Raw genomic sequence first — 27,899 nt, forward strand, 5'->3', positions numbered from 1 at the left:
TAAAATGTTGCTTAAATAAAAAGGTCTTAGCCTGGCGCCGAAAAACAAATAACGACGGCGCCAGGCGGACCTCTCTGGGGAGCGCATTCCATAACTTAGGCGCCACCGCTGAGAAAGCCCTTCTCCGAGTAACCACCCTCCTAATTTCTCTCACGGAGGGCTCCCGGAGAAGGGCCTCTCCCGCCGATCTCAGGGGGCGACTGGGCAAATATGGATGTAAGCGCTCCTTCAGGTAACCAGGACCCAAGCCGTTTAGGGCTTTATAGGTCATTACCAACACCTTGAATTGGGCCCGGACTTCAATGGGGAGCCAGTGAAGCTGACGGAGAACTGGCGTCATGTGAACATAACGTCCAGTCCCCGTCAGCAGCCTGGCAGCTCTATTCTGAACCAATTGAAGTATCCGGACCGTCTTCAAGGGTAGCCCCACGTAGAGCGCGTTACAGAAGTCAAGACGGGAAGTCACCAGCGCATGAGTCACTGTTGCAAGGCAGTCGTACTCCAGGTAGGGGCGCAGCTGATGAATCAGCCGAAGCTGGAGGAAAGCGCTCCTCGCCGCTGTTGTCACCTGAGCTTCAAGTGAAAGCTCCGGGTCGAGGAGCACTCCCAAGCTGCGGACCTTGTCCCTAGGAGGGAGTGCAACCCCATTCAGGACAAGGTTCAGGTCACCTTCTCCGAAGCCCGAACCGCCAACCAACAGGACCTCCGTCTTGTCTGGATTGAGCTTCAGTTTATTGGCCCTCATCCAGCCCATTACCTCGGCCAGGCACCGGTTCAGCACAGCCACTGCCTCACCTGGATTGGTGGAAAACGAGAGGTAGAGCTGGGTATCATCAGCATACTGATGGGTCCGCAGCCCACACCTCCTGATGACCTCTCCCAGCGGTTTCATGTAGATATTGAACAGTAAAGGGGACAAAATGGAACCCTGCGGTACCCCATGGCAAAGCTGCCATGGCGCAGAGCCATAGTCCCCCAACACCACCTTCTGGAATCGGTCGTTGAGATAGGAGCGGAACCACCGCAAAGCGGTGCCTCCGACCCCCAATCCCGCCAGCCTATCCAGAAGGATACCATGGTCGATGGTATCGAAAGCCGCTGAGAGGTCCAGGAGAACCAACAGGGACGCACTCCCCCTGTCCTTCTCCCTGCACAGGTCATCGTACAGGGCGACCAAGGCAGATTCAGTACCGTACCCGGGTCTGAAGCCGGACTGAAATGGGTCCAGATAATCAGTTTCATCCAAGAGTGCTTGGAGTTGTCCCGCCACCACTCGCTCTAACACCTTGCCCAGAAACGGGATGTTGGCCACTGGTCTATAGTTAGCGGCCATCCCTGGATCCAGTGACGCCTTCTTCAGGACCGGTCGGACTACCGCCTCCTTTAAAGGGGCAGGCACCCGACCCTCCCTCAGAGAAGCGTTAACCACTTCCAAGATCCAGGTTCCAATCCCGTGCTTGGAATCCTTTATTAACCAAGACGGGCAAGGGTCCAGAAGGCAAGTGGTAGGACGTACTCGTCCAAGCACCTTGTCCACATCATCGGGCCGCAATAACTGAAATTCATCCAATAATTCTGGACCAGACGGCAGCGTTGGTGTCTCCCTTAAAACCTCTGAATCAATAGTGGAATCCAGCTCGTGACGAATCTGAGCGATTTTCTCCCTAAAATGCTCGGCAAAGTCGTCACAGCGGGCCTTTGAGGGTGGAATCAGCTCTTCCTTTGGCCCTGGGTGAACCAGGCCTTGCACCACTCGAAAGAGCTCCGCCGGACGGCATTGTGAGGAGGCAATGGAAGCGGAGAAGTGTCTCTTTTTCGCCGCCCTCACCGCCACAGCATAGGCCCGATAGTGGGCTCTTAAGTGTGTTCGGTCAGATTCATCACGTGATTTCCTCCACCTACGCTCTAGCCGTCTCCCAACCTGCTTCATTGCCCTCAATTCTGGAGTGTACCAAGGGGAAGAGCGGGCTCTGCCCGGTGGGAGAGGACGCTTAGGAGCAATCGTGTCTACAGCCCTGGTCATCTCCCCATTCCACAGTTCAACCAGAGCCTCGACAGGAGCACCCGTCTTGTCAGCCGGAAACTCCCCCAGAGCCTTCAGGAATCCTTCCGGATCCATCCGGCTCCGGGGGCGGACCCACACAATCGGGTCTGCACCCTTACAGAGGGAGATGTCGCTCTCGAGCACAAACCTCACTAGGAAGTGATCTGACCATGACAGGGGAGTCAAGCATAAATTCCTCACCCTCAGACCACCCTCTTCCTGCCCCGTCGAGAAAACCAGGTCCAGAGTGTGTCCACGTTCATGGGTCGGGCCGGTGACATGTTGAGACAGCCCCATGGCCGTCATGGAAGCCATGAAGTCCTGAGCCGCCCCGGTCAAACTAGCCTCGGCATGGATATTGAAGTCCCCCAGGACCAGCATCCTGGGGGTCCTCAACACCAGGTCCGAGACCGTTTCCGTCAGCTCAGGCAGGGAGACTGTTGGGCAGAAGGGTGCACGGTACACCAACAGAATCCCCAATCTGTCTCGGTCGCCCAACACCAAGTAGAGACACTCCAGCCCTGGTCTCGAAGGGACAGGAAGTCCCGTGAGAGTGATGGAGGCCCGGTAAACCAAAGCGACCCCCCCTCCCCTCCCCTCCGGCCGTGAACAGTGCTGGACCATATACCCGGGCGGGCACAATTGAGAGAGGGCAACATCCCCCCCCTCTCCCGCCCAGGTCTCCGTTATACAGGCCAGGTCGGCCCCCTCATCCACAATCAAGTCATGGATGAGGGCAGATTTGTTATTGGCCGACCTGGCATTACACAACAGCACCGTCAGGCCCGAGGGGCAACTGACAAGACTCCCTGGCACCTTCTGGCTGGGAGCAAAACCAGAAGTAGGGACAGGTGTCAGCCATTTCCTCATCTACTGCCCAGCTGCTGGGCTCATGTGACTCAGAATCTATAAAACACTCTGTATATGTTCTGGAAGCTTGTAGGTGGTCTGGGCTCTACCCTCTACCCACCAGCGCTGTTGTAAGTATGGGATTTTCTGCAGAGGGTTCCTTCAATAAACTGCTGAGGTTCGAGGCGAAAGGGGTCTTTCCTTACAGAACCTGGTTATCCTGTCTCATGGCTGCTATTGAGATGCCCTGATAGTGGCTATGAAATGAACAAATAAATGGACAACAACAACACTGCATCCTGCCTTTTTTTTTCTTGCAAGGAACCCAAGGCAGATTACACAGTCAACTCCTAACTCCATTTTATTAATTAATTAATTAATTAAAACATTTTTATGCCGCCCCATTCGCCGAAGCCTCGGGGCGGCTTACAACGCCCCGAGGCTTTGTAATTTTATCCTCACAGCTACAGTCCTGTAGGGTAGGTTACATGGAGAGTGAGTGACTGTTCCAAAGCCATCTAGTGAAATTCATGGACTGGAACCCAGGTCTCCCAGGTTCCCAAGCCAACACCATGCCACAATAATGGGAAACAGATTGCTAGGGCAGGCAGAGGGACAGGCATGCTGTACAGAGCAGATCTTCACGGGAAGGAAAGAATGGTTGTGTGAGTCAGAACAGAAGTGCTACAGACAATTACTCCTCTAGGACTCAGGTCGGCAGAAGGCAGGTCCTGATTTTCTGATAGAGCTCTGGCTGATTTACAATGAACTGGCAAAGATTCCTGAGTGCCAGATGTTTACCAACAGCAGCAACAAAAGCATACCTTTGTCTAGGTGTATATTAAGATGGTCGGGGGTAACCAAGAGCGGATTTTGCCTGGAAGGAGTGTAAGTTCCATTAGTCCCGATACTGAAAACTTGTCCCCGGGCCTAGAATTCTGTAATTCTGAATGCATGCCATGTGTGCCAGGCTCTGGCTGCTGGATGATGAGGTTCCAGTGAAACAAGCCAAAGGAATAAAACAGACTCCACAACCCCGAAGGCTGCCCCACACAGCCGCCCCACACAGCTCTAGGCTGAGCACTGCCAAGCCTGCAGACGGAAGAGAAATACAACAAGCCACTTCTTGGACTCTGCATTTAAACCAGAAATTCTCCCTTACAAACCGAGACGTGTGTAAATGCTGCACTCTGAGTTCTTTGGGAAAATAAGAGCCAGTGCTGCTATAATGGCTAAAGTGCTTTCTGAGACCTGAGGGAACTGGGTCCAGTCTTACTCCCTGGGTGGCTCATGGCCTAACCCACCATTTCTTGCAGGATCGTGAAGAAAAAAATGGAGGAGCAGGTGAGCCACCCTGCAAGAGGTGAAAACGGGAATAAAAATGTAACAGTACACAAATAAATGAATGAAGTTTATTGATTAAAAGAATAGCCATTGTGATTCTATTATAGCCAACCCTCCCCAGAGTGGGCTACTGCTCCGAGTCACATCCTGACAGGTCTGGTTCCTTTCGCTGGTGTGACAGGCACACAGTCGGGACTGCAGGGATTGTGGCAAGTGTTCTCCAGGGACAAGAAAGTCTCTTGCCTGTTGCAGAGGCTGGCAACTTCCATCCCAATTGAATAATTTAGTCCTTAAAGTCATTTAATATGGACTTACATGAGTTCAGTAGTGCAGCATGGACCTCTTTAATGGAAGCTTTAACTACAGTTACATATCCATGCTATATTTATTTATTTATTTATTTATTTTTAAGACAAGGAGCAGGGAACCGAACAAATGAGAGTGAGAGAAGAATTTCAGCTGCCTGCTGGCAACAGTTATATAACTTGCAGTCACTTCTCATTAATGAAGAACGGTGATGGGACCCAATTCATACTCTGGCCCCTTCTTTAAAAATCATCAGGCAAGACAGATATTTACTGCAGAAAATCCCTGACAGAGTGCTGAACAAGGCAGGGCAACAGTGCTAATGTGTAACCTACGTATCTCCTTGCAGATGGATTCCAGTCCCTAAACTGGCTCAGGTAACCCATCTTGAGATCAGCTTGAAAGTTCTGTACAAATGTGTTGAGAAATCTTGTGAAAACAGTCCATGTTCAAATTGTCTATTAAAATCGGATTGTATAGGAAGTAGGGGATGTTTTAAATATTATGCATGCATCTCTCTCTGCCATATGCTCCACCGAAGGGCCGAGTCAGACAAGCCTTGAGTGTGGATCGTCATTAATCTATGGGCTGTTGCAATGTGGGTTACTGTGTTGTCTGAACCCAGTTACACTAACAAGCTATGGTTTGTAAACTATGAACAACCCAAACCACCATGGGATTTGTGTTCATGTAGCTGGGCTCAGGCAACATGAAAGCACACATTTCAATGCAACCCATGGTCCAACAACAACCCATCTTCAACGCTGGAGTGCAGGTTATCATGTTGTCCATTGGCTCTACTATTCAAAGCTATCCCCCTACCTACTTTTGTCTCGCTAGCTGCTACTGCTGCTCTAATGGCCCTCACCAATCCCACTTTTATTTCAACATGCGCATGTGAGCATGCACTTAAAAAGGGTCACTGCAGTGTACAAACCGGGCAGGCCTCCCGTGACCCTACTATGGTGCGCATGATGTCTGCCTGCACAGTAAGAATGCAAAGACAAGCAGCTGCCTTAGATCAAGCCAGACCATGGTTCTACCTTGCTCAGCACTGTCTACACAACGACCCGGTGCACGTGCTACAAGAAGTCGGAGTTCCAAACCATTCAAAGCACTGAACGAGCCGGGGTGCTGCTCCACGCTGCCTGATCACACCTGCTGCAAGAGCAAGCAGCTAAAGAAGCTGCAGCGCCTCTGTCTGCAGTTTGCCTATTGTGACTTGCAGCCCCCACAGATAAGACGGAGCCGTAAGACAAGAATAGGCCATGGCTTATGACTCCGGCTTGCCTGGGGAGAATGAAGCAGAGTTCCTGGTTCGCATGTCACAAGAATCAAACCACAAATGGAACATCTGTGGCTTGTTAAACCACTCCTGTTTGCAGGTGGAACCGTGCAGAACTGATGAAGGAATGTGTTCCAGTATGCTGCCTCATTCACGATAAATGAGGGTTGTGTAGAGGTCTGGTTTCTTCTGAAGTGTGAATGTGGCCTTTCCCTGATGTGCACTCCAGGTTTTCAGACAAGAGTCTTTCCCTGCACTTCCTGGAGATGCCACAGACTCGTCTGGGACCTCCTCCATGCAAAGTATGTGGAGCTACAACCCCTTCCGTACTGGGGAGCTGCAAAAGAGAATGGGTGCATTTGAACCATGGTGCTGGAGGAGAGTCTAGCAAACACCCTGGATGGACGAGTGGCTTGTAGATCAAACCAAGCCTGAATTTCCCTGGAAGCAAAAATGCCAAAACTGAGGCTGTCATACTAAGGGCATATCATGAGAAGGCAAAACTCCCCAGAGAAGACAAACATGTTGCGGAAAGTAGAAGGAAGAAGAAGAAGAAGAAGAAGAAGAAGAAGAAGAAGAAGAAGAAGACCAAATACTTTATGGATTGGCTCCATGAAGGAAATCACAGTCTTGAATTTACAAGAGCTGAGCAGGGCTGTTGTGGATAGGTGGGCATGTCGTGAGCGGAGCCGGCTGGAGCCAGGGGTCAGACTAGATGGTCCGGGAGGCTCCTTCTGACTCGCTCTGTTTTCATGTTTCTGTTCTGGAGGTTTTTTATTCAAAGGGTTGCCATAAGTTGGAGACAACTTGATGGCACTTTACGACAAGGTGCAAGGGTGAAGGAAACGGTTAATGAAATCAGTTATATCTCTCTGAAACCATTAACAAGGCCACAGCTTTGGCTTTCCTGCTAAGGATGCTAAAATCATTGGCTAGACGGTTACAGACTAAGTAGTGTGAGGCATTAGCAAGAAATGCCACCAGTCCGGTCCCTGCCTTCTCTTTCCCAAATCAGTTGCTGGTATTCATTTGTAATGTGCAAAGGGGATCCCATCTCAGGCAAGCGGGAGACTATGGGTTGTATCCAATTAATTCTACTTAATCTAGACGCACTGAAATGAATGCATATTAACGGAACCTACACTCATCCTAACAAACATCAGCAGTTCATGAATTTCAACAAGTCCACTCTGACTAGGACTAACATGGGATAAACCTGTATTTGCATCTGCAGTCCTCCAATTTCCTTTGTACATAATTCCAACACCATCAACAGTATGACTGCACCAGTGCGTGCAAGTACCTGTTGTTCAGAGGTTGTGGAATTCTTTACTATGGCTAGGAAAAATTAGTTTGCCTATTCAAAGACAACCCTTTAAAAAAAAAAGTCCTCTGTTGCTTCTTTCTATTTTCAGCTCATGCTAATTCACCTTTGGCCACAATCAGGTCCAGGTTGTCAATGTGTCATCAGGTAGGCACACTAACCAGCTTGGAAGATTTACATTGCTAAAGCAATTAGCATACTAAGGAGACTTTCTTACATTCAAAAGGAGCAGCAAATGCCTCCAGGTGGAAACCATACAATGAGCGACCTTGTAATGAGTTCATAGAGTGAAACTGACAGGAGTAGTTTTAATGGGCAGAAGTTTTAATGCTATTTATAAGTAACTTGCATCACACTAAATTTCATCCAAGATTATACCACCCACTGTTGTTTGCAAGATGTTCTCACTTGATGAAAAAGAAAAAATGAATCCAAACTAATTTATTTTCAGGTTTGGATTCTCCAGTCTCAACTTCTTTACAAAAGGAGAAAATCTGTGAGATTCTTCTGAGACCCAGGAAAAGCCAGAGAGGTACATGGTTTTTGTTTTGAGATGGAATGGGGTGGGTGTTAAGATTGTTTTCCAGTCCTATCTTTAAATATAACGTGGATGTTGGTTACTTGAGAATCTGTTGGTTTCAAAGCCAGAGATATCCAGCCAGCTGTGCCTAGTATGAGGAAGGCTGAGGTATCTGGGTTTTTTTTTTAATGAATTCTGATATCAACTGCCTGGATCAACACTGCCTGGACTCATGTATGGATTTATTTTTAGAACTGTATGCCATTATTTCATGTGATTACGTGGCCTTAATGGTTATTTGAACTCTATATGTCAGTCTTTCCTAATATAGTGCTTTTTAGATGTGTTGAGGATGATGGGACCTGTAGGCCATGTTGATGGGGGTTATGGGGTCTGTAGTCCAACACATTTGGATGGTACCATGTTAGAGAATCCTGATACAAGGCAAGTCTTATTTCCCCACATTGAAATCCTGGAGATTATACAATGTATAAAACTTAGGAATGTATGATGTACCTTTGTTTATGCTACTGTTATAATGTTTATATTTATCTGTTCAAATTCAGTTAAAACATTCTTGCAGATGAATACATGAAAAAAATGGCATGAATCAGAAATAAGACTGGCCTATCTATCCATAGATAACATTTCACCATAAGAGAGTATTTTCCACATCTTTCTGCCTGCTAAGGAACCCTTGGGAACTGCAGAGGAGTCTGGGGAATTTTCTAGGGTACAGACCTTGCTGAAAGGGAGCACTGACCAGGCCAAAGAATGAGGCGAGAATGTCCCTGAGAATATGCCGGCTTCCCTTGTGGCTACACTTGGCAGGGAAAAGGCCAGCTAGCAGAGAACTTTGCCCCTATGGCTGGTTCCCTCATTCCAGAACCTCTGAAAAAGTTCCAGGAAATCACAGCCTGAAAAATTACTGCTCTGTTGCAGAGTTCTCCCTCGGACCAACCTATTCAACTGGATACGAGACAGAGAGAACTTTTGCCTGGGACATTTGTAAATTTTAATTCCCTGCTATCAGAAACAAAGAACTCAAAGGCTGGGGGGGGTGGGGGTGAGTGCTGAATTTAACAGAGGGGACATACACAGAAGCAGGGGTGTACAACCTTGCTCAGCCCAAGGACACAGAAGGCCTGCATTCCAGTGGTGGCTGGCATCAAAAGCCCAAAAGAACCACCATATTTTACTAAATCTTGGGATAAAACGTTCAACCTTTTCAAATGCAGAAAAACAGAAGCATAGAAACAGGGCGAGTCAGAAGGGGTCTCCGGGGCCATCTAGCCTGACACCTGGCTCCAGCCGGCTCCGCTCACGACACGCCCACCATGATTCTCAAAGACTTCTCACCAGTGACTTCATCCAAGCTCTCTGCTGTGAGATGATCGTTCTGATTCACCCACTCGCCGTTACACTTGAAGTATATCTGTGTGGCCGGGTTGGCCCTGCAGATCAACTCCACAGGCTTGTTCTTCACAATGTAGGCATCTTGTGGCTCCAGCAGGAAGTGGGGAAGGGATTCCGCAGGGGCTGATGGGAAGGAATCTGGAAGCACTTCTCCATATTCAATCCCTGCAAGGAAAAGAGGAAATGTGTGAAAAAGGAAGCAGTTCTGCACTTGTCAAGCACTAAGAAACACTGTAAAACCCAGTATCATCAGTTCCTGGCTTCAGAACAAAGTCAGACTGGCAACAACTTTTCTCTTGTGAATTTTGACTTCTGGTGAGTTACACATTTATGTATTTCCATAGGCTGAAAAATAACTAGTCATTCTCACTCTTGTCCCATCACCCATCTTCACACCATGCAATACATTTTCAGTCACCAGCAAGATTCAGTTGCAGCAATCTCAGTTCAATAAACCATGATGCTTTCTATTTTTGAATGGGTGTTCTTTAGGTGTATTCTACAAATGGATAAATATAGGGATCGACCTTTGCTAAAAGCTAAATTTGGCCAGGAATATTTGTATATATTATCATAAATAAAATACATAGGGTATATGTTGCATAAGTATGTATTGCAAAGGATAATTCAAACCTTATGGTAGAAAACTGTAATACTTTATTCTTTTTTGGTTTTGCATTGCTAAAATTCACAATAAAATCAATTTAAAATGCTAAACATTAGTATTACTCCCAAGAGAAGGGTTAGCCTTTGCGATAGGCATCTTGATTATTTTCAAGCAGCTTAGCAACAGAGTGATAATTGTACGATAAAACTGGAGCCAGTCTGGCAGGCCTGAGGAGTCACAGGATATCCTGGGCTGGATGGCTCTGAGACCTGGAGAAAAATGCTCTCTTGGGAGGAAATGTCAACACTCTGATATACAAAGAGGGGCATCTGGAAGGGAAGAAACACAGGGTTGGACTACAGTACCTCATGATCCTGCCAACTGGGGATTATGGGTGCTGTGCTCTGGCACGCTCTAGAGCAGGGAAAGCTATTCTGGACCTGCAAGTAGTGACACTGCTAAACCAACTACAGGGTTTCTGCAACATTTCATGCATCCAAGCGCACACTGCTTTACACTTTCCTGGAATTCCCAAGGGTCTTCCTGAACCTTGCAGGATAAAGATATGTCCTTGAAAAGTGGGGGATGAATCCAACCTCTGGGACTGCACACTTTGGCCAGAGATTACAAGCAATATCACATGCCACTGGAAACAGTTCCAAGAACCTTGGAGCACTGAAGAAATGGGGTCTTGGATGATACACCATTTTCCGCTGCTTGGACAGAATGTGTTATTGAGCTGTGCCATCACATGTGAGGAAGGTTGCTTTCTTTCTTTTTTAAGCAAAGTAAGAAAAAAGAGACAGAGGAAGAAGGAACAGTTTAAAAATAGGTGAACTGCCTACATACATAGTTACAGGGGGAGTGTGGCGGGGAGACACACACATACCATAATACTGCCTTTTCTAATGTGATATCCTCCAGATGTGTTGGATTACAACCCTCATAATGCAATCACCACATCTGGAAGATGGTAGGCTGGGGAATGCTGCTACAATAACTTAAAAGTGGGTCCCAAGTCATAGCCTGCAGATTAAGTGCTGGTCCTGGAGGTACTAAGGGGACCAAAATGATAAAACAAATGCCGTGGGGAGAAAATAGACTGTGTATCAGAAATGTCTCCCTCCTGCTTTGCAATTCAATGGCAGCTTTTCTGCAGGAGAAGCAACAGAGGACTTGGCAACACCACTCAGAATCTCAGGCTAGAGGAATGCATTGGTATAATCCAAAGAAAACAGCAGCTAAGTTAAAGGTTGCCAGAGTGGGCCACAAACCACCAGTCCTTTAGGAAATAAACCCCAAAGGGGAAAAAAGGCCCAAGGCAGCAGATGCACAAGATACCTCCGGACCAAAAATCTCTCTGTGAAAACACACACGCGCACACACAGAGTCAGCCATTTAAAATCCATTTAGGAAAATTGACTTTCCATTTCCATTTTAACCCAGCACTAGGGAAAGCAGTAGGACATTTGTCATAATCCATTAACTGCTCTTTTGGAAACACCGAATTAAACTCCAGGCTAATTTCTGTCTCTCAGCTACAGCCTCTGTTTTGCTCATGCTCCCTGGTCTCCTCTTTGCTGCTGCCAGGCCTCCCCTCCCTAATTGCATTTGCAGGTTTGTAATTTTCTCAGCACCCAACCAATTGCACAGGGACGCTGTGTAATTGGGACATACAAAGCTTTCCTGGTGAGCCCGTGGCACTTGCTGCACAGCTGCAGTCCAAAGCTGTTACCTGGCTACCCAGGAGCGCCCCAGAGTAAAACCAAGGAGCTAGAAAGTTGGGGTGCAGGCAAGATGATGCGTTTGGATGAAGAGGACCTTCTGGAGTGACAATGGATGATCATTAAGAATAAAATGCTGCGTGGTGTAAGTCCCATAGCTAAACAGAGTGGTCTGGTAATTGCAAATTGTTATCTTAGATGGCCTGTTGTTTAGGCTTTGAATAAAAGCCACTTTTATATATTTAAACAAACGCATAGAAAGAAACACTTTTTAACAGGGAGGATAACTAGCATTTGGGTATGGCAGATGCCAGGGTCACCAGAATTCTCTGGTGTAATACACATTAACATCTGGGGATTGGAAAAGCAGAATCAGTTGCTGAGGATCTGTCTCTCTCTCTGTGTGTCTCTGTCTGTCTCTGTCTCTCTCTCTCATAAGGTGCCACCCTCAAATCCCCCCTGAATGTTGTGGCACACGCTTGGGTTATTGCTCAAAATATCCTACTCTGTCACACCTGGATCATTTTCCAGGTCTTCATGAACCATGACTAAGAATCATGTTGGAAAGAGAGAGATGATGATGAAGGAGGAGGAGAAGGAAATGGGAACAATACTTTCATTACATTACAATCACTGCATGAATCAGTTCTCTATGTGATTTAAAACCTGGCACAAAGTAATAATGCACCATATGTGGATGACCAAAAATCCAAACTTCACAGTACTCAGTAGAGATCATTTCAGCACTGGAACAGCTCCAAGCATATCCCAGAACCATCCTGGCGCTGAGAAATTCAAGCCTGAGGACAAGCCAGCCCCATCTTGTCTTGCTTTCTTTGTGGGCCTTTATGTCACATTCCACTGGTCCCTCAGGCTTCCTCCCAATACTCCCTCGCCTGCAAAGATTTAGGTCAGCAGGACTGCAAGAGCTGACCTAAAGCTTCAAGGGCATCCCTTCCAAACTTCATGGTGACTCGGCCTGCTGCAGTTTCCTTGTAACATACACGGTTTTGAAACTGCTGCCATCTATATCTTAAATTCAAGCTCAGCCAGTAAAATAGAGTGAGATGGTAATGGAAATGCTCTCTGGTGCATGATGGGCTGGAAGGAGGAAAAGAAAGAGGGGGCTGGACATCAAAGCAGAAAGCTCCAGGAGCTGGCCTCCTTGTTCCGACACGTGCAACAGGCACCTTTTGGTGGGTGGGAGGGAGAGTCTCAGCCCAGCTCCGGAGATCGGTAACATACCTATGGCTATGTAGCCATCTCCCTGACTGCACCATAGAAACACAGATAAGACACATAAATATTGATTGCGCTCCACTCTGCCTCTCCGTTCATCTGCCTGAGGAAAAAGGCATTTATGCTCTATGCCTGAACTGCAGGCTATTTTTATGACTTTGTTTTACAGCTATAATGCCAGGATCATTTATAAAGCAGGGTTTGTATAGAAAGAATGTAAACATTAGAAATCCATTAGTCTCTTAAAGTGCGTCTGGCAAAGTTCTCCCCCAAGTCACTTCCCTCACTCCCTCCCCTTCGGTAATCTCCATGTCCTCTCTCAGGCATGGCTGAGGGGAATTTCAAAAGATTACAAGTACTTAAAGATATATTATCCTTGGCCAGCGCTGTAATGGAGGCCCGAAGCTACCAGTTCAGTTCCCCATTGCTGTTTGTTTGTGCTGCCCTGGGTTATTTTATTTATACATATACTGCTGGTGTGTGTGTGTGTGTGTGTGTGTGTGTGTGTGCGCGCGCGCGCACAAGATATCCAATTTTAAACCCCAAGACACGGGGCTAGCTGCACAGCACCTTTTTGCAAATAAGCTTGCCCGCACCTCTGCCACTCAGGGCCCTTCTGGCAGGGAAGTGCAGTTCATCTTCCAGCTTGTGACATTCTTTCATCACCAGCCGTTTACTCAGGGCACCTGAGCAGGTGCTGAAAGGTATCTCTCAGCAAAAGGGCCGCCCTTCTGCCTGAGCCTGACAGCTCCATAGCAATGGATGTCCTATATTTCAGAACAGCCTTGTTCAAGATTCGGTGCTTCACCAAACAGGCTCTCCTGCTTTCCTGTCTGAGCAGTGGGGTTGATCCTCAAAAACAAGCATCAGGGAGGACAAGCTGGAAACATTATGATGGGGGGGGGGGGTGCGGCGCTATCTGACTTCTGAGGACACCAGAGCAAAGTGAATGTCCCTGAGCCTCTGGCAGTCAGTGAAAAGGAATGGGATAATAACAGTGCTATACCTCTGGATCAGACTTCCTCATCCTACAGCCTTCCTGACTACCATTTCCATCATCCCCATGCGACCAGGCTATGCTAGTTGGAGATGGTAGGAGTTGTAGTTCAACACACCTGGCCAGTGGAGGAGGAGAAAAAGGAATCACGGGGCAGCCTTTTGGGAAGAAGCCACCTGCCTCCTACAGCTTCTAGTTCCAAAATCAGGCGCTTAAGCGTTTTATTTGCGGTGTTCAAAATCTGAAAGCAAACTTGTGTCACACAGTATTCTTTCAAAAGCTCTTAGATGTTCAAGCAGGTGCAGAGCGGAGAAAGGAAAAATAGTTATTGCATTGCTAGATGTATGAAGCTTCAAGGAAAATGTGGTTGCTGTTAGATTATGCTGTAGTCTAAGACCTCTGGAGGTCACCAGATTGTGGAAAAGCTGAAAAAGGAGATGGCACAAAAATGTTTAAAAAAAACCCCAGAGCAAGTGGAACACTTTGGAAAACCTAATATTTGCAGTGCAAACTTCTGAAGGTCTTACTTGCTCTGTGCTTCTTGAAGGACAAAACTAGTGCACGTGGCCCCATAAACATGATGGCAAAAAGTGCAAATTCACTTGCCCATGTATTTGGTCACACTGGAAACATAGGTAAAAAGTAGGTGACAGGCTGTTCCATTTCTCTGCAAGGCAATAATTCTACTGCCAAAAGCTCATTAATTGAAAGGAAATCAAGCCATTTTATATAGCCAAGTTGACACTTACTGCTTTCTTGGCTGATTGTAATTGAGACTATCTGGTCATCAGATATTGGGGCTGTGTGTGTATGTGTTTTGGAAGAGGGAAAATCGCGGATGAGTCAAGGCTAATTTGAAGAAAATTGCAGGCTTGTGAATTTATCTCAGTTATTTCTTTCCTCTCATCAATGATTTGAATCCAGCATTTCCGCCTGTCCAGCAACCCTTTTAGTGACCACAAGGAAGGAGAATGGGCTCCTAGACAATGCCTGATGGCAGATATAATTGTCCCCTTATGCTGCAGAACACACACCATTAATCTTCTAAGGTCACAGACATGCGGTGGACACTTAGCTCTAACTGCAGCTGTGTATCCATCCACTGCTTGATACAAGCATGTTTCCCAGCGCTTAAAAGTTCTGGTACTGAAAGGAACGATCAAGACCTATGCCCAGATCAGGCCCAGGAGTGGAGTCAAGGAGACCCCATGGTTTTTGGTGGGTCTAAGGACAGGACTCAGAAGTTTTGGAACACCAACCAATTAGCCAACCAGTCTGTATTACAATTCCAGGGACAGAGTCCAGGGGAAGAGTTGTCTATTCATCTGTGGAAGAGGTGGACATCAGCAGCCCTTGGTCCATTGTCTCCCATTCCTCTTTCTTTCAGTTGCTGCTGCCATAAGGAGAACAAGAGAGAAAGAAGCAGGCTAGCTAGATACATGTGAAGGGGTGTGTGTCTGAGAAAGTGTGTTAGATGGTGTGTGTGTGTGTGTGTGTGTGTGTGTGTGTGTGAGGCTTCCCTCTCACTCTCTCACATACTCTTGCAATCATCACCCCACTTGGTTTCTCTCCCTTTTTTTAATAATATTGAGATTCAGAAAAAGAGATCTTCACAGAGGACAAAACCAAAGTGTCTTTTGTAGATCTGTGTCTTAAGCCATCCTAGCATGGCTCTGGGTCCAGCTCCTGTTGGCTGTGTTCCCCAAGGGACTATCTTGAAGGGAATGTGGTCTTCAGTGCATAAAGGTTGCCTTCTATTGGCCTGTGCCAGGCAGATAAAAAGATTAACAGCACTAATACTAACAACATTGCCTTTCCTTTTTCTGCCAACCAACCTATCCAAAATGGCCAGTGGACAATGCCTGCAGGTTAGAGAGAGTTAACTAGAGGCCCAGAGGCTTAACCTGTCTCCCACTGGGGAACTTTTCCTTTGGCCCACATAACTCCCATTCTCAAGCAATGTTCTTATGGATCTCAGGGCATTATCCTATGTATGTTTAGGCAGAAGAAATCCAATAGCTCTCAGGATCCATCAGTAGCTTTGCTGGGCAATCTAAACATTCATAGGGTTGTCCCCCTAGCTACTCCCTCTCATACACACAAATAACATTTCACTTTCCAAACACATTATGAAGAACAGCAGGGACTAGCCTTATACATATGCAACCAAAAAAGTGTTGGTAAAAATATCTATAGGGGGCTTGCAAGCATGCCCCTCCCCACTTACACCTGCATGCACTGACACAAACACCTGAATAGGGTTTCTGTCACAGTCCTCTGATGATCATAGGAAACTATCTTGCTTAGTTTCCTATGATCTATGAACTATATGGTTTTTATTTTTACAGTCTTTCAAAAAAAACAACAACAAAGCATCAGTGCAAAACCACTGAGAACAGAAAACAAGATCAAAAACACAAACATATGTAAAGAAAAAGAAAAAAGGAAAATTCATACAGCTACACAATAAACATCAGAGATGCATTAACAAAAATCCTTTAACGTGGCCATTTGGACCAGGGTTTGGTAACATGGGGTCACCAGTGTATATGGCAACAACAATAAGGTTATAGATGTTCAATAAAATCTATCCAAACAGATATCATCAATAAAACTTGGAGTCCAAAATATATTGAAAAGCCAGGCTGACTTAAGTATTGCTTCACATGAGCAGACTGCCTGGCATCCACTAACGGCCAGACAGCTGCTTGCTGCACCAGATGAGCTTTCTGAACCACCTCCAAGGGCAGCCCCGCAAACAACATGTTACAGTAATCCAGCCTGGATGCCATCAGAGCAAGAAGCTCAGTCTTCCATGGCCAGCCTGGATATATCAGCCACTGGCCAGTTAGGAGGGTAGCAACTTTCCTTCCTCTTGTCTTTTTTGGCTGGCTAGTAATATTTGCAGTTTTCCTTACGTAGCTGCTTCCTGTTTGTCTGTTTCAAAGCTGCTGTTCAAGAAGCTGGCCAAAACCTATTGCCGAAGCAGCATGGTTGCTTCAGTTTTATTTATTGTTTAAAAACTCAACTAATACACTATTATGTGCCGGGCCCAATAAGTCCACAGAAAACAGATAAAGCACAAGATGGATAATGCAGTTCACAATAGGGGCAGGAGAAAATGCCCACGGCTAGGCAAGTTATGTTACACAGAGGGAGGGGGGAAGATGCTGGGGCAGGAGGACAGTGGGGGGAAAGTGGCATGCAGAGCACATCTATCATAAGCAATCAAAATAGTCTTTCAGCCCCCTTGTTCCCAATCCTTGCTCATTCCAGCCAGCTCGGCCACCCACCGCATGGGAAACCTCTTGTATTCTTTCCACTCAGCTGATGCTCTCAGTGGGGGAAAAAACCATTTATTATTTTGGAGGGTGGGGGCAAAATGCACACAAAACAACCTCTTTCCCTTTCACACAAGTTGCATTGTGGCAAAACGGATTGATGATTTTGGCTTCTGTTCATTAAAAAAAAAAAAAGCAAGGGAGAGAAGGAAGGGGTGTTTGCATTTCATAAAAAAATCCACTGTCAAACAAAAGCTGGTGGGTCTGGGAAAGGCAGTGGTCACCATGAACTGCACTTCTTATGTGTGAATGGCATCTCCCACCTCATGCCTGCATCTTGTAGGTAGTTCATGGATCCCAACAGTGACAGCTCCAAGCTTTTTAGGCCTACCATTTGCTACCATGACATGCAGGGACTGGGTAAGCAAACAGAAAATGGCAACGACTCTTTCTTATTATTTATTCATTCTTTTTATATCCCACCTTTTTTCCTTTCAAGAAAGCCAAGGCAGCGTACATAATACGCCTCCTCTTCTCCATCTGATTCTCACAAATACATCCCTGAGAGGCAGCTTGGGCTGAGAGTCTGTGACTGGCCCAGAATCACCCAAAGCTGAGTGGGGACTAGAACCCAGTTCGGCTGAGCGCCAGTTCTGCACTCTTGACCACTGCACCAGGCTAGCACTTCTCACCACTGTCTAGCCCACAGAGAGGAGTGGGGTGCAAGAAGTTTGCATCAGTGAAGAGGAGTTGGATGCTTTGGGGCTCTTGCCAGTGACCCCTGCTGGTGCGTGGGCCTGTGGCAGGTGCCGAACCTTCCCTTGACTCTGCCTCGCCAGCTGATTCAGAAGAAACCAGGCATTACCCCAGCCTTTCAAACTGCATCAGAAACAGCAAAAGGAGTTTAGCAGAGCCTTTAGGCAGATGCTAGCGAAATAGCAAAAGAGCACCCAGGCTGCCGTTGCACAGTTCATTGTGACCGAACAAGCAGAATCTATTAGCCATGTCAGGCAGTGGCCTGCCTGCCTGTGGCTAAAAAGGCTGGGAGCAGGTCCATCCTCCGGTCTGGCACAAGCAATCGTCGGTGGCTCGTAAGTCAACTTGGCCTGGACTAAGAGGCCTTTGCTAGGGAGAAGAGGCCATAAGGAATGGGATCTGCATTCCAAGCTGATTTGAGAAGAACACCAAAGAGGAATCCCAGAGTAGAAAAAAGTGCTCTGTACTATAGGGTAATCCATTGCAATTTTACTGTGGATATATGCAATAGTAGATTTTTAAATCTTTCCACTCATCTTGACCTCATGGTGTTCTCTTGGCCTCTCTGCCAAAACCTATGGGTAGATGTATGGGTACATAAACCCATTTAGCGGTACGATGAGATGAACACACACACACTCAGAAATACATCGTACTGGTCCAGCCTTCTCCCCCTCCTTCCAGACAGATCAAGACAAAGGCTTTCTAACTAAAAGCTATAATTATTTTAAATCTGACCGGCTAGACTGGCTTTGTGATAGCAAAGAAGAATACTGCAGAAATCAGTAACAAAGGACACAAGCCAAGTTGGAACACTGGCCATCAGGGAAACGCAGCTTAATGGTAGGAAGCCGATTCCAAACTGAATAGTTTTCCTCTCTTCCAAACAAAAACGGCTAACTGCACCATCAAGGTGGATCCTGCTGCTTATGGGCCAATTGCCTGGAGTGTCTGACACCACTCTGTTGGTGATATTTGGTCTGCCAGCTCCTGTGTCAGCTAGCTCACTGGATTTTCCCAAAGAACCTGAAATTGTTGAGCCTCAGCGACTGCCTGGCCTACCTCCAGGCCCACTGGCCTTGGCCGTTCAGCAGTGGCTTCTTGCCCCTCCTCCATCTCTGCATCCGAATCCAACTCAACAACCTTTGAGAGGGCCCTTCCCCAGATATGCTCTCCAACAGATACACACTGAGAGCTAGAATGATGTTCTCATGGTTATGTTTTGCCACTGCAGGCTGGAAGGCTATGAGCAGCCTGCATGGAGCAGGCTTGAGAGGGGAGGAGATTCTGGTATCCCCACAAGCGTAAGACTTGCTCTTCTTTTCTGAAACAAACTATGTAACTAAGTGAGGGGACAAATGATCTCGCATTTGAGACAACAGAGCAAAAGCTGCACTCCCTTAGAGCATTTCTTGCCCTGATCTGAGGAAGTGACCACAACTTTATGCGATTCTGGTCAGAAAATAAACACACATATTGCGTTTTTTTAAGCATCTTGACTTGGTGGAACTCTTGAGCTTTCCAGTGCTGGTTAACCACTTGCAGTTAACCACTTGCAACATACTGCCATTTAACGAACACAAAAACTTATCTAACCAAAGGCAGCAAAGGATTAAGTCCTGCTGCATGGAAGCCACAATCCTGTACAAGTTCAGACAGAAAAATGGCTTGCAACTACAGTGGGCTGGGGCCTGCTGGGAGATGCAGGACCTTTGTCTGTCTAAACTTGCACAGGATGGCATCCTTAGGGACCTAAGCCCTACTATTACTAGGATTACACTGCATTTATATTCTGTCTTTTTTTTCTCTTGTGGAAAACCCAAGGCAGCTGAATTATCTCCATTTTATCCTCACTACAACCCTGCAAGGCAGGCTAGGCTAAGCGGGAGCAACTGGCCCGAGGTCGCCCAGTGAGCTTCATTGCTGTGTGGGCACTAGAGCCAGGATCTCCCAGGTCCCCAGTCTGGCACGCAAACCACCAGGCCGTCCTGGCTCTCACATGAGGCAGGCTCAGCTAGCACCCCAGGCAGCAGATGCTGGGTGGGGAAGGAAGACGCACCAAAGCGTAAGAGCTGTGTGGGCCAAGCAGCAAACTGCCTTCAGGTGTGCTGGAGGATACTATCCCACCCCCGGTGCCAAAATAAGATTTAATTGCCAGTCCAGTAAGCAACTGTGCATGGAAGACAGGTGGGGAAACACCTCCTTAATCCCATGCGGCAAACTCACCCAGCTACCAGCCATCTGTGGTGTCCAACTAGAGTGTGAGAACATCCATGTTTTTGCTGCCTGTCTGGGGCCGCTAGAAATCCTTTCACTCCCAAGCCCTAAAGGCTGGAAGGCTGCATCTGGTCTAGTCTGCAAGGGCCTGCTGTGCAGGGACGGCTGCTCTATTGAAAAGGCCATCCCGATTGTTTGGTCAGGGGCTGGGGATAACAAAGCACCCTGGCTGGTACATTGGCGGGCCTGGAAGGCTTGCAAATATTCCCGCTCTTGTTCTCCTTGCCTCTGCTTCCTGCAAAGGCCAACCCAAAGGGAGCTTCTGTCTTGTGAAGATGCGCACGGCACAGAAAGGTTCTCCAGGCTGAAGCTTATCATGGTGACGGGCACATCCCAGCAAGCACAAAGGCCGAGCCTTTCCTGCCACACAACTTTGAAGCCATGAGAGCAGCAAGGCAGGGCTGCCACTGGCACCTCAAGCAGCTGACTCTCCAGGGAGCCTTTTGCATCTTCCAGAGCAGCGCTGGGCAGAAGGTACATCTCCAGATGTTTTCAAATGCAGTTCTCAGACATCCCTGCCAGCATGGCCAATGATCTGGAATGCTGAAAGCTGAAGTCCGAAGTATCAAGAAGTCTACTTTCTGCTCACCCCACCCATTTTAGGGCCAAGTGTTCTCTCATGCGCTATAATTATCTCCTTCTCGGCAACCACATGTCCTATACAGCGCTATAAATACATCTCTCTGCTGCAAAGATCCTGAATGACCTACTGTAGGCAGCTTGATGTAGTCCTGCAGTTGCAGCTGCGTGGACCAGTTATCTCAAACCTGGTGCTTGTTCTCAAGATGTGTTGGAGCACAAGTCCCAGCATCCTCAGCCAGCATGGCTATTGTTTTTTCTTTCCTGTTTCTGACACATTCCTCTCTCAGGCTTTCCCACTTCTGAATGTAACCCAATTGACTAGATATTTTAAGTGACTTAGTCCTAACTTTAGCCTGGTATGTGCCATCATTTTGCAGCATTAATTAGCTTCCACATTCTGTCCCAGGGGACGGCTGCATTTTGTTTGCTGATGAAACTGTGCTCTGAGGTGCGTGTGTGTGTGTGGGTGGGGGGGGGGATGAAAGGTGCTGTTATGTAAATATGACCCATTATCTGTGTGTAAAGTTGAGTCAGTTTAATTTAGTTTAGAACTCAGGCACCTCTCCGATAGGAAGAAGGATGGGTTTAAATAACACAGAAAGTAATTTCAGAAGAATACTTGATAGTCAGTGCAGGTTTAGTGCACAGACGCTTCTGGGATGACAGGGTCTCTTTCCCCCATTGTCCTGAAACTCTGTGGGCTGGCTCCCAAAAGTATCAATCCAAACCTACCTCTTGATTACAAAAGATAGTACGATAGTCTAGCTTTGCTTGGAGGGTCCACAAGTCAGAGCTGTGCATGGTGCGAGGGAATGGCTGATGTGTCACTGACTCCTGGGCTTTTCCAGCTTTAAACTGCTGCTTTCGACAGTGTTGTGCTGAGGCCTTATTTTGCACAAACAACTCGTTGGTCATCAAGATTGTCCACAGAAGAAACTTACCTTATTCACTCTGCATGGTAAACGTATTCATGTATTACATTTGCACCCTGCCTTTCCTCCAAGGAGCTGAAGACAGAGCACAAGGACCCCCTTCCTTTCCATTTTATTCTCATGGAAGGGTAAGGTAAATAAGGCACAGAGGTAGTGACTGGCCCGAAGTCACCCAGTGAGCTTCAGGGCTGACAGAGGATCATTCCAGTTCCAGTCCAGCATGCTGACCAGTACGTCACACTGGCCGATGCTGATCTAGACCCCATGCAGCCGTATTAGATCCCACCTCCTTTCCCTCCTATTCTTTCATTTCATTTCATTTCAACCCAATGCTCAAAGCTCTCTGGGCATTTAACAAAAATTAGCAGAATATTAAAAACTTCAAGATACAATATTTAAAAACAATTCAAAGCAGCTCAGAACTATTACAATGAGATACCAGAGCTTGATAATACAACAGATGTTAAAATCCCATCATATGCCATCAAGTGCTTGGGAGTTGAGAGTGGTCTTAACTTGGCACCAAAAAGATGTCAATTTTAATCCCAGGCAGACCTCGGTGGAGAGGTAATTCTACACTTGTGGGGCTACCACTGAGAAGGTCCTTTCTCTTGTGGTCAGCTCAGGTCCTCCTTTTGTTGCTTTATGGATTAATTGGAGAGATAAATGAATTTCCCTAACAAAATAACCAGGGGTTAGCTAATACATATCTCATGCCAAATATATTTGAACTAGAAACTAAATCCCAATGTTTGAACAATCTTTGAAGCAAATGCTAAAGTTTAGGCAGAGACAAGTGTCATCCGATGCCGTCTATGTTTGGGCTAGGATTTCTTACCAAATCCTGAATGCAAAATGGAGCAAATCTATTTCTCAACAGTTATATAAAAAGGGCCCCTCGACACAGAAAAAGGACCCTTCCTGTCATTGTGCTCAAATAAGGCAATGCCAAGTGCTAGGGTTAATAACGCGAGCTTTCAAGATAATAAACCGTTCCACCAAGTCAAAAGAAATTGTTCCCTCTTCTTGTCTTCCTTCAGGACTAGAACAATGACTGTCTAACATGACCAGGGCTCAATAATGCATGGGACTTAATAATGCATGATTCGACAGACACCCTGTGATCGCACCATTGAGCTCATTTACAGGCGTCACCAGTAACTGGATCCATGTGGCTTCCTACCTTCAACTCTGAAAAGCAGTAAAGTACTTTAACCTCTGTTGGGTTTTGGCATTATTTATTTGCAGGAGAGAGATGATAAGATAAAACAAAGGGGCAGAAATGTTTTCTGTCTCACCTATCAAAGACTCTCTTTCAGGCACACACACACACGCACACGCACACCCAGTGGCTTTTGAGTCAGGACTAAAGGCTTACAATGGTCCTCTGTAGTTCTGAAGTTTTGATTGTTTTGCCCTGCATGGTGTTTCTGCTTTGCTAGTACCAGCGGGTCAGGGCCTCGGTTCCCCTCTGTCTGCCTACCCTCCTATTCAGCGCACAGGACAATTCCCTCAGTGAGGGATACTGTAGAAAAGAGCAACGTGTGTGCGTGCACACGCACCGAGGGGGTGCATTTTGTCGGAACTGTTCGGAGGAGAGGGGTGGAGAAAGGCAAAGGAAATAAGAAGATATGAAACAGGGAGCCAGGGCAAGAGAGAAGAAAATAGCTCGTCTGTAGCACATATCAATAGAGAGAGTGCAGCGCTTTCTGCTGCATTTGGCGGTTTGGCAGTTTTCTCTGCAATGGCAAAAGGACTCTATAAACAAGCCTCTTCTTGCCTCATCAACTTGTGGCAGTGGCCAGCCCTGAGAAGCTCTGATTTAAATGTGGGGTTCAGTAAGTATGAAGGTGTAGACCTTCCATACTCTTTGCTTTCCAGCCATGTGAATATCCAGAGCTTTCCTTTTAACAGCTGGCTGGGAAGTGGGGGAGAGTTGATTTCAGTGTGTCCATGATCCTACAACTCCTGGAACCCCAAAGAGCAAAATACCACGAAGAGCCAACCCAAAAAGAAAAACACCACAAGACTGAAATAGAGCAAGAAAGGCCTGAAAATCATTTCTCTCTCCAGTCTTCACGCCATCACTTTTTTAAGTTAACCTTTGTGAAAGTGAGAAACTGTGGTAGCTATTGGTGAGATACACAGAGGGTTGCCATAACCCAGCCCTCCAAATCTGGCAGTGCCATTTGCATATTATGCAAATTGCTTGCTAATTATGCAGATCGGGTGTGTTCATTGTTGAACTGTCTGCTACCAGTTGCTAGTGTGTCTGCTCCTGGCAACTATTTCACAATACTGGGAGAGGAGAACAGGCAGCATTTTCTTCTCTCCTGCTGGGATTTGATTCTGCTTTCTTCTGAGACAGAACAACAAGAGGTTGTGTGTATGGGCAAGAATGTGAGTCATATGTGAGTGTACAGGATAATCTGGTGTGCTCCAGATTTTTAGACTTCAGCTCTGATCCATCCCGGTTAGCAAGACCAAGGATGAGGAACAGTGGAAATTGTAATCCAAAATCCAGATCCAACATCTGGATTGAGGAAGGCTGGTCTAGACTGACAAATATGGCGCATGCTCTGGATTAATTTTAATCATTATTTTTGGGCTACTGCCATAGCCAGGTGGAAATTACAGCTGCCCCAGGAAAAAAAAGAGGAATCTAGGAGTGTGGCATGCTTGTGAATGTGTGAAGCCTTATTTGCTTTCTCCTGCCCAAAACAAATGTATTTGAGTATACATTCTAACACATTTATCGCAAAAGGGCTATTTATAAATATATTTTTAAAATGTTTGTGTTCTGAAGCAAGGAATTGCATCGCCACATTCAAAGATAAATAGATCTCACAGATAGTTGTATTTCAGTTTGCACAACAGTTTGTGAGACACCTGTCAAACTGCTTCCCTTTACAATGTGTAATGGAATGGCATCCTTAACATCAGAACGTCTCTAACGTTCTGATGTTGCACTAACATATGATGGAACCAAGCACTCATGATTACTCAATATGCCTGCCTTCCCAGACAGGCACCCTCCAATGTGCTGGACTACAACTTCCATTACTCCAACCAGCCTCGCTTCTGGATGATGGGATCTATTATCCCACACCTCTGAAGGGCACCAGACTGGGGAAAGCTTATCTGTGCAATCTGCCAATTCCCCTGCATTCTCCAGCCGTTCTCTTTTGATAAAACCTTGAGCTCTTGCATGCTAAGTTATTATTGATCAAACAAAAACATAACCAGAACTGTGAGGCTATATGCTCCTTTCTGGCAAATTATTCTTTTTATGCAGTCCTGTTACAGAGTTCTGATAATAATGGAGAGCTACAGAATATAATACGAGATCAGAAAATAATCACTTAGCAGAATAGGTAGAACTGAAAGGAAATTAAAAGAAGAATTTTTTATTCTTCCCATCACCTCTTTCCAGAGAGCCTCTTTTTCTTCGACTTAGAACGGAGAAAGTGGTTAGTGTTCAGTGCATTTTGTAGGATGCAAGCTACACATTTTAATCTGCTGTTCTTGATCCGGATTACACACAACATCTGTTTCCCAGTGACTTATTTGCAGATGTCCACAGCTAGCACTCTCTCAACTTGTAAAAAAATGGAAGACATCGACAAACTGCAACAAGTGGAACGTTTTTTTTAAACAAAACAACAGCCAGCGAAATTGCTGTTTACAAATAAAGATGCCAAGGTAATCCTTGGCAAAGAGACACAACATCCCCCTCACTAAGTCCTCCACCTTCCTGGTTTTATATTTATAGCAACTGTCACCTAGCCACTGGCCAAGCATCTGCAAAGAAGTATTAAAATCTCCTCTCCTGCAATTGTTATCCATCAGAACATTAGAGGAGGTTGTGTGAGCATTAGTGACCACAAGACCTGTCAGCTGCAATCCAAAACATTTTATCTTCCCTTATTCCATCTACAGCTTGCACACACTTTCACACATATATGGGGAGAAAGGTGCACGGTGAACTATAGAAGAGGCACATGAATGCACACGTATACACTCTGGGTTCAGAGAATGCATCTAATGGTTAAAGTCTCAATGGAACTGCAGATCAGAAAGACACAAGGCTGCCATTTTCGATCTCAAGTGCCCACTTCCTCCCATAACACAAACTGATCCCATGTCCAGAAGTTACTAAAATATGAATTTTCCTGCTTCCATCTGTGGCGGTCAATGATGCTTAGAGGAAATACATACATTGTAATGATGTCTGTAATACAGGGAAAAGATGGCAGTAGTATCAACGCCTTATTCTTGATGACAGAGCATTTGTTCTGCCTAAAGATTTCCTGCTTAGCCTTAAATGTGCAAACCTCATAACCCACTTTGTGCATGTACACCATGGGAGGGAAACACGTTTTTCTCTGCATAGCTAACAGCTTAGAAACCAGTTCAAAACACTACTAAGAAACAGGGAAAGCAGGAAAAAGGGAAGCCCAATTGCCTTGGTGCAGCTTCTTTCCCCCTTATAAAGGATCATATTCATTTCAAGATTCACAAACTCCTCAAATAAAACTGGGGGGCTGTGGATCTCAGCACATTAATATTACAAGAGGCATGGAAGAAGCAAAGCAAGTTGCTCATTCCCTGTGGAAATTCAGAACATTTTGAAATTACCAAGTACAAAGTGTCATAGATCGGCAAAGAACTATTATTAGGATTGGTTCATTTCATTTTGTTTGGTTCAACAGCCAAAGATCTCTGGGTGGTTCACAAAAATCACAGACGACTGTGATCAGCTGGAATATGGTGAGCATCTATTGATCCCCAATAGACTGCTGCTTTGAACCAATTCACACATTACACATTACAAAACTAAGTTGAGTGTACACCCAGGATGGCAACATTTGAAAACCCAGACACATTCTAGGGTTCATCAGTACATGAACTGTTCCTGCAAGACCCACACAAAGGTTGGTATCACCTTAGAAAGTGTCCCCCACCAGCCCCCAAGGCGTATGACTCTCACTTGCTGTTCTTCTAGCTTCCTACCGCCTCTGGAGAAAACAGACAAACAGACTCATTTAGGGATTAGCGCTTGCTGCCAGTTCAGCTCAAGCAAATTACAGAGGAGAAGCACAGCCCACAGGTCCGAAGGCCTTCTCTGCACTAAGCCACTGTCCCAAGGGGAGAAGGGAGGAACAGACACCCACAGAGGGAAGGGAGGGTGGGCTGGCAGGTTTTCTCAGTGGCACTTGGGTTATGGGTCTGATTTGGCAAGAGTAACTCTGTCAGGGCAGGAAGTCAAAGGAAGAAATTAGGACTCACCTCATGCAGATAGATTTGGGGCAATAGAAGAGAAAACAGTCTTGGCTCCTTGAAGGGCTTTATTTATTTAATCATATTTCTATCTCACCCCTTTTTTCCCTTCAAGTAACTCAAGGCTTACATCATCTGCCTCCTGCTTTCAATTCTATCCACACAACAACCCTGTGAGGTAGGTTAGGTTTAGGGTCAGTGACTGTCCCAAAGTCACCCAGTGAGCTTTGTGGTCAAGAGGGGATTGAACCCGGTTCTCCTGAGTCCCAATGTAGCACTCAAGGAACTAGAACACACTGGCTTTCTTTATACTTCAATCAGGTGTGGGTAACGTTAGGCCAAAGCATCTGAGAAGCACAATTCCCATCATCCCCAGCTAACAAAGCCAGTGCTGAAGGCCAGTAAGTCTCAAGTGAAGAATTAGGGACAAGGTAAACATCATCACTGCTGATTTTTGCAGTCGCTAAAGGCCCAACCACCAAGGGCAATTGGAAAGTTCCTAACTGAAGTTCAACATGTTGCTTTTACACATCTGCAAAACAGAACTTAAGTTCTCAGCCCCTCTGTGGAGTATGGCTGCAGCTATTCCCAGAAGTTTTGATTTCAGGGCCCTCTCTGTTTAAGCACTGTTGCCTCGCAGCATCTTCAGATTGTGTTAGAAACAGTGTCTAATTAATGCAGGCATCCCCATTCATCCCTCACCTTCCTCACAGGGGTGTTTTGAGGCTTAATTAATGTTTGTTCGGAGCTTTGAAATCCTCAGATGAAAGGCCTTATAGAATTGCAAAGTGGGGTAGTTAGACTTTGCTAACCCAGACTGTTCCCTGCCCCGTAGGCAGCGCCTATTACGATGCCTTCCTGCTGAGACATGGCAGCATGGAGTGGCTCCTGGGAAATTTTCTGAAGCTGAGCCCACAGCTATGCAGAGATCTTATTTTTCAAACAGAGAGAGTGCACACATTTGTGCAGATAAGTAGCATCTATTAAATGTTTATGCAACTTTCCTCACTTGTCAGGGTTTTTGTGAACATATTTAGTTTGAAAGTCCTGGCTGCTAAAATGGGAAACATGAAACTGCAAAGAAAATAATTAAAGCACATATTTGTGTGCATGAGGGAGAGACAGACAGACAGACA

At 46.2% G+C, this 27,899-nt stretch overlaps 1 protein-coding gene across 2 annotated transcripts in view; it reads right to left on the reverse strand.

The window, feature by feature from the left end:
- UNC5B (unc-5 netrin receptor B) overlaps window positions 1–27,899 on the reverse strand; it is a 195,463-nt gene that overhangs the window by 52,323 nt on the left and 115,241 nt on the right. For both annotated transcript variants that reach the window (XM_044420501.1, XM_044420500.1), the window contains exon 2: window positions 9,032–9,253. In XM_044420501.1, coding sequence (XP_044276436.1) covers window positions 9,032–9,253 — 222 coding nt within the window. The remainder of the gene's footprint in view (window positions 1–9,031; window positions 9,254–27,899) is intronic.

The sequence above is a fragment of the Varanus komodoensis genome, unplaced genomic scaffold (assembly GCF_004798865.1).
Source record: "Varanus komodoensis strain SLA01 unplaced genomic scaffold, ASM479886v1 scaffold11, whole genome shotgun sequence".
NCBI lineage: Eukaryota > Metazoa > Chordata > Lepidosauria > Squamata > Varanidae > Varanus > Varanus komodoensis.